The sequence below is a fragment of the Denticeps clupeoides genome, chromosome 13, assembly GCF_900700375.1.
Source record: "Denticeps clupeoides chromosome 13, fDenClu1.1, whole genome shotgun sequence".
Lineage (NCBI taxonomy): Eukaryota > Metazoa > Chordata > Actinopteri > Clupeiformes > Denticipitidae > Denticeps > Denticeps clupeoides.
In genome coordinates, this window is record NC_041719.1 from 10,499,599 (window position 1) to 10,506,567 (window position 6,969).

Here is a 6,969-nt window from a genome sequence, read left to right on the forward strand (position 1 = left end):
CTTTCCTGAGACAGCAGTGGCGGCTGGGACTGGCTTCCACTTTCTCTCTGTGTGTGTGTGTGTGTGTGTGTGTGTGTGTGTGTGTGTGTGTGTACCCTCGTTCAGTACTTAGATCATCAGCTTTTGGTCAAAATCAACACATCTGGCTTCCCGTCTGGCTGCTGTTCAGGCTGGACTGTACCTGCGCGGGTCGATTTAATCTGTCGGAAAAATTGATAACGGCTCAGCCTTTACTCCACTGTTTACATACCACTGTCGCACAAGCATGCACAAGACACACACACACACACACACACACACACTCTCTCGCTCTCTCTTACATACTATCGCCTTTCCTTCGTGGCTCATCAGCATGCCGAGGCGTTTCTCATGGTCCATCTCATGGTCGATTCTCATGCAACACATAGATAAAAGCTCTCAAAAGAAAGAGCTTTAAAACATTTGTTAGGTAGAAATATGTACATTTACTGTTCAAAAAAATAAATAAATTTCTCGAGCCATGGCGATCCCGCTTATCCTTGTTAATTTCCAGGAGACTGAGGCTGAAAAAGAAAAGAAAGATGAAGAGAAAGAAAAGGAGAAGAAGAAAGAGCCGGAGCCCAACTTCCAGCTGCTGGAGAACCCGGCGCGGGCCATGCCAGCCCAGCTCAAAGTGCTGGCCATGCCAGAGACCTGCCGCTACCAGCCCTTCAAACCTGTGAGTTATGGTTACGTTATTGTTCCAGACCTTTGTGTTTATGTGGGCCGAGGTCTCAGACCTGCATTCTGAAGGTATGAGGATTGTAAATATCGACCGTTTTCGACCGTAAATAGATTTTCTCACACACACCGCAGTAAAACCGATATCAACAGAGAGGAGTCATCAGGACTGGGCAGCAGGTACCTACATGCCCACCTTGGAGTGTGCCGTGTGGTGGTTTAAAGGTCTCTTCTGTTTTCCATCTCCTGTTGCGTAGCAGCGTTAGCTCTAAACACGCTTCCGTTTACTACTGATGGATCTCATCATGGTTCTGTTCATATTGCTCAGTCTGTTAATAGTATTTAGGTGAATCCCATCCGGAACACCATCTACTCAATTAGCTACTATGGAAAAGCTTGGAAGTCTAAAATTCTGTCTCTTTCCAAACCTTTTTCCACATCCACTGTCTACAACTTTTTTTATAACCAAATACAACAAAACTGACAATTGTTTTTGGTTGGTTGTTATTCAGCTTGGTCTTGGGACATGTCTGTCAATTAGTAGATTCATTTTAGCTGCAGTGCTGGAACTGGACCATAATTTTGATTCTTTTAATTTGTTCCTCAGCTTCACACGGGCGGCATCATTATCTTGAAGGACACCAGCGAGGAGGAGGAGGAGCTGGTGGAACCTGTTTCTGCACACGGGCCCAAAATCGAGGAGGAAGAGCAGGAACCCGAAGCTCCAGAGCCTTTTGAGTACATCGATGAGTGAGAGCTCCGCCCACATGGTGAATATGCCAAAGACGCACAATTAAACCTCAGGAAAATGGGTCCTTCCATAAAATCAGCAAGCAGGAGTCTCCTTTTTTGGAAAAGGTTGATTTCTGAGCTTCTTAAGAACATTCCTGTCCCAAACACACACACACACACATATACACATATAGAAGCACACATTTTAGTCCTTGAATATAACAGTTTACAGTTCTAGAGCTTTGTGTCTTTTAATAGTTTCCTCTTTGAAGTTCATGAAGAAGTTTATTTTTGTCTTTAGTCAGTTTCTATCGCTCTGTTTTCTGCCGTAAATATTTTTACTCAGATTCTTCCCTTTTGTAATGTGATTCATTGTGAGCAGTTGGTTTGTATTAATTTCCCGGATGATTAAAGTATCTCGAGTCATTATTTCTCTCCTGCTCTTCTCTTCTCCCAGATGGCGTTGCGACTGGGCTGCTGGTCCCCGCATGAACCTGTCCGAGAATCTCCCGCGGTCCCCAGACCTTTCACCCCACTTCTCATCATTCTTCCTTCAACTTTGGCCTGACCTCAGCCCAGTGGGGGGGTTTTACATTCTCTTGTTTAATGGCATCATTTTCTGTTCGTACAATAAGCCGTAAATAAAGTAAATCTTGGAGAAACCGGATGTTTTCATTTCATTATATATTTCATTCTACACAGTTTTGCGAACCATACTTGCAAAATACATGAATATTTTACCACAGATGTGAAAACGGCAACAACAGGCTGCTGTTATTTGGCTGTGAACCGTATCCTGGAGAAGTCATTTGACTTATCAGCCGATTCTGCATTTTTCTGTGGCTGCTGGCGTGACAGAATTTATTCAAATGCTTTTTTGCATGTTTAATGCCATGCGTGCTGAAAAGGGAATTTTCAACAGACAGTCAGGTAATGTAAAGCACAACCTGGGCTGATTTTGCTATAAATGGGGGGGGGGGTAAACTGTTGAAATAAAGTGAAGTGATTGTAATACACTGCAGCACAGCACACGGTGACACAACAAAATGTGTCCTCTGCTTTTAACCATCACCCTTGGTGAGCAGTGGGCAGCCGTGACAGGCGCCCGGGGAGCAGTGTGTGGGGACGGTGCTTTGCTCACTGGCACATCCGGGATTCGAACCGGCAACCTTCTTACGGGGCCGCTTCCTTAACCGCTAGGCCACCGCTGCCCCAATAAATGCACACTGTTTATGATGAGAATACAGCCCATCTGCACATCCAGTGGTGCGGTTTTAAATGTTACACAAAGCGACACCGCCATGTATCAAATTTCAGCACGAGATGAGATCGTTTTTGGAAGGTTGGCAGAAGTTTGGGAAGCTACGTAATGGAGTGGGTTTAAAATGCTTGTCCAATGACCCGTCTGGATCAATTGAAACTTGTTTTGAAGCCAGAGCCACCAATTCTGTGCATAGCAAGCCTATTGATGGGTTTTGTATGACATTTTTGTAGCATGGTCGGGGGGGGACATGCTCACCCCTGTCCAGTAAGGGAGTCAAGAAGAGCGGAACCATTGGTGTAAAATACTGTCGAATCTTGAGCGCTTTCTAGAACTTTCCAAAACCAGAAGCATCTACAGGTAGCACAGGAGCATCGGACCTGGCGGATAGTCCTGGTGACCTGGAGTGTGAGAGACGATGACGCTACGTGACAGTTGTTTCCGCTTCTTCTCTTTCGCACCTTGAAGCCGTGAGGTGTGTCTGCTCTGCGTTCTCCAACGGGACAGGAGGAAGCTTTTAGTCACACTTTAGAGTCCTGCCTGCTGTTTCCTATCAATGGACACACTTTTTCCAAACTCTTAATCTCCCGCATGCCTTTACAGTGTGTGTGGGATACTCTGATCTACTGAAGACGGGAAAAATCGGTCACATTTCCTGGCGAGGCCCATCGTACGTTTCACAACACGCTGTCCTTTTAATTCAGCCGGCTTTCGCTCTAAAGGTATCTCTAGAACATGTTGGGTAAAGGTTACCTAATGACCACGGAGGAACATTTCCATATGTAAAGATTCCCGGTTCCATGACCACTGACATTTCTATATATAGCTTCAGCGAGAAGCGAACACACGTTACCATGTAAATATCTTCTACACATTTGGTTCTCGCCGGGCACTCGTTCTGTAGTCAAAACGCGGACAAATTTGGCCGAGCGCATGTGGTGATGAGTGAAAGGAAGCCATCAGAAGAGCTGGCCACTGGACACCGCCCTTCCAAAGAGATCTCCCCCTCGTTTGGGTTTTCGATGGTGACGTTGCAGCTGCGTTACGTAATTTACATTCCAAACCATACTAGCAAAATGCCTCTCAAAAATTTAAATTCTCCTCTCATTTATTCAGGCTCTTCATTTCTCAGCATTTATCAGACGCCCTTATCCAGAGCGACTTACAATCAGTAGTTACAGGGACAGTCCCCCCCTGGAGCAACTTAGGGTTAAGTGTCTTGCTCAGGGACACAATGGTAGTAAGTGGGATTTGAACCAGGGTCTTCTGGTTCATAGGCGAGTGTGTTACCCACTAGGCTACTACCCACTTCATGCTTTCGTTTGTCTGCTTTGATTTGTTTGACTGTTAACCATGTCACAGGTTATCTGCGGTGAGGAACAAAGGACCCCGGGGACAATGAAAAGCGATTCACGAAACCATGGCATGTTTTATTACCAACAAAGCGTCTCCCTAATGGTGCAGCTTTAGGTTTGATCCCAGCTGTTGTGCATTTGCCGTCTGTGGTCTGGACGGCCAGGTGTGAGCCGTCATGCCGCCGCCTTTTTCGCCTTTTCATCTGTCCGCAGCTGCCCACAACCTGGGGACGAACCTGCAACGAATGGGTGAAAAACGACGGAACGCTACCCAGAGCAGCTACTGTTGCTCAGTAAACACGGGTTCCGGGAAGACTCTGAAAGGGAAGATGGTGGGGGGGACGAAGAAAGACATGAGCCCATTAAACGTTCTACCATGGTACAGCCATGGTATACTGTCTGTGAAACTTAATGGCCGGTGGGTCCCTGGCTCAGCAGCATAGTTATTACCCCCCCTGTAAAGGTACAGATGAGACTCCCGCACGTTTTAGGAGCTGTGGACGTATCCTTGGACCACTTTCCCAAAAGGCTGCAGCTCATGGCCTTAGATGGTGAAGAGCCCTGTGCTTTTCGGGCCTGGTCCGGCCATGCCTCCATAACCCAAGGGAGTCGTGGAGGGCGGCCGCGGCCAGGGTCTGTCAGGGCCTGTCCGGCGGCCTCATACCTCCCGCGTTTTCTCCCGTGTCGTCACAGTCTGTCGACGTTGATCTGACTAACCGCCGATGATAGGATGGATGGCCTGAGCGCTTGGTCAATCAGCAGACGCACTGAATCATGGTAGGTCACGACTGGGGCGTCCAGGCATCGGATGAAGTCATTTGACCCGCCCCCTTGTTTGTTTCACTTGGGAGTAGCGAGTGACACAGGCCCATCGCTGGACCTTCACGACCGACCCAGATTTCCATGGAAGGGGGTGGGAGGAGACAAGTGGTTCTTGGCTGATGTCAACGGTTTCATGGAAATGCCCTGATAACTCCGAGTGGTGGTTACAATTTCACCCAGCGGGACCACCCATCATGCTTGTTTTTCCTCCCAGTGCACCTCCATCTCATAACAAGCTATAACAAGCTCCCTTAATGGCACCATCATTTTCGTGGCCGTATTTTTCCTGTGACAGTTCATTTCTTGTAGCCAATTAAAGCCATGTCAAATTTTCATATGCAACGTAAGTGGCTCGACTGCAGCCAGGATCTTCTGAAGCGTTTACGTTAAGGATTAGGTGTGTTGAATCAGGTCCCATTGAGGGCTGGAGCCACGCAGCTTTCTTTTTTAGTAGACAGTAGAGCTCTGCAACCTGTGCCAAAGTGCCGTGGGGCGTGTCTCTGCTGCAATGAGGCCTTTTGAAATTTCCTACCCCTCCATTTCATACCCCTCAAAAGTGGACGTGTCCAGCCAGATCAGAGTCTATAACATTCAAGACGTGCTGGTAGATTTGTCATTTTTATCGTGAGATTTTGTCAGCAACATCCTCCTGCTCCTGCTCCAGCTTTTTGGTACAGGTTTTTTTTTTTGTTTTTTTTTTCGCCCTCTAATGTACTTGGTGTCATGAACCCAGTCCACATGGGAGGTTGAGTGACCTATCTGGACTCTCTGTGCTGCACAGCTGGATACCAGACCCCCAGCCTTGTCTCCTGGCTGCCAGGTTTTGTTGGAAAGCCTGACCACTGGCCACTCGTTCTAGTGTGGCGCATGAGACCCCGGGGGCTGCGGCTCTTAAAACCGCCCGCCCATTCTGGGAAGTCAAGGTGGAGAAATAAACAGCTGGGCTGAAGGAGATGAGAGGTGGGTGGATGGATGGATGGTACGGTGTGATACACATCGGCCCTTTTTTCCCCTCCTTCTCCTCCTCCTCCCTGCGGTGTGAAAGTATGCCTGCAACACTACATCTATTCATCCCCCATTCCATTCATCATCAACATTTAGAAACTAAACCAGGACTGTTTGGGTTTTCTGTGGCCGGACGCTCACTAAATATGAAATGCTCACCATTCTTTCAAGGTGAACTCACCAGCAATCTACCATTCAGTCCGGTCAGTTCTGGCCTGGATGCGGGTTGATGCAGGGAGAACCGACAGCCTTTGCCTAATGAGGGATGTCTGCTGTTGACCACAGTGGCTGGAGGCAGAGGGGAAAGCTGGACTAGGAGATATTGTGGTGTTGGAAGTGTGAAATTTAGGGCTTGATTTCCGCTCTGGTCCCCGTTTTTGAAGCATTGACCACAGCAGATGATCAATGAACTTCATAAAAGATGCCCATACCCAGGGCTATTGCCAGACTCCTGGCCTGAGGATATACAGTGAATAGCAGGATAGACGGTGTGTTGTTATGGGGCTGGGCGGTGCAGACGTCTGGACACTACGCCTGGCTGTAAGGCATTAATGGGGCTTGGCCACTTGCGTTTCTGCACATGGCTCTTTTATGAAGGGGAAAGGGCTCCTGCTGTGGTCCTCTTGGCTCTCGGCAGGCATCCGACCGCAGGCTTCCCATAGTCCTCCTTCCCTGGCAAACTAGAGCCTGGATTGAAGCGCTGCCTTCTGCCCCACCAGCTGCCAAAGGCTGCTCCTTCTGCAAAGACAGGCTGGACCGGATTCTACTGATTGTACCATTAGGTCCAGATGCATTCGGAAGCCGGATCAAAGTGCTTTTATATCAATGTGGCCCAAAGACTGTAAGTCAAGTTGGTTATGTGCATCTGAAAGTTCATCATAGCTGTCACAAGAATAAAAAAAAAAAAAAGCTGAAAATGTTCCAATCCTGCAATTGCATCTGTGGTGTGGTTATAGAATTGGAAATTGAGTGAATATAACGTGTCAAAATATTTCCCGTGACAACTGTTTTCAAAGTGATGATTGTAAAGATGTTGTGGGCATTTATTTAATATGCTTACTGACACCAGGCCATCTGTTCAATGAGATAGGCTTG

General features: G+C 47.6%; 1 protein-coding gene across 1 annotated transcript in view; it reads left to right on the forward strand.

Moving 5' to 3' along the window:
- psmd1 (proteasome 26S subunit, non-ATPase 1) overlaps positions 1-2,096 on the forward strand; it is a 30,700-nt gene extending 28,604 nt beyond the window's left edge. Inside the window, exons 23-25 of the mRNA XM_029000596.1 lie at positions 533-697; positions 1,307-1,469; positions 1,889-2,096. Coding sequence (XP_028856429.1) covers positions 533-697; positions 1,307-1,453 — 312 coding nt within the window. The 3' untranslated portion in view covers positions 1,454-1,469; positions 1,889-2,096. The remainder of the gene's footprint in view (positions 1-532; positions 698-1,306; positions 1,470-1,888) is intronic.
- The last annotated feature ends 4,873 nt before the right edge of the window (positions 2,097-6,969 follow it).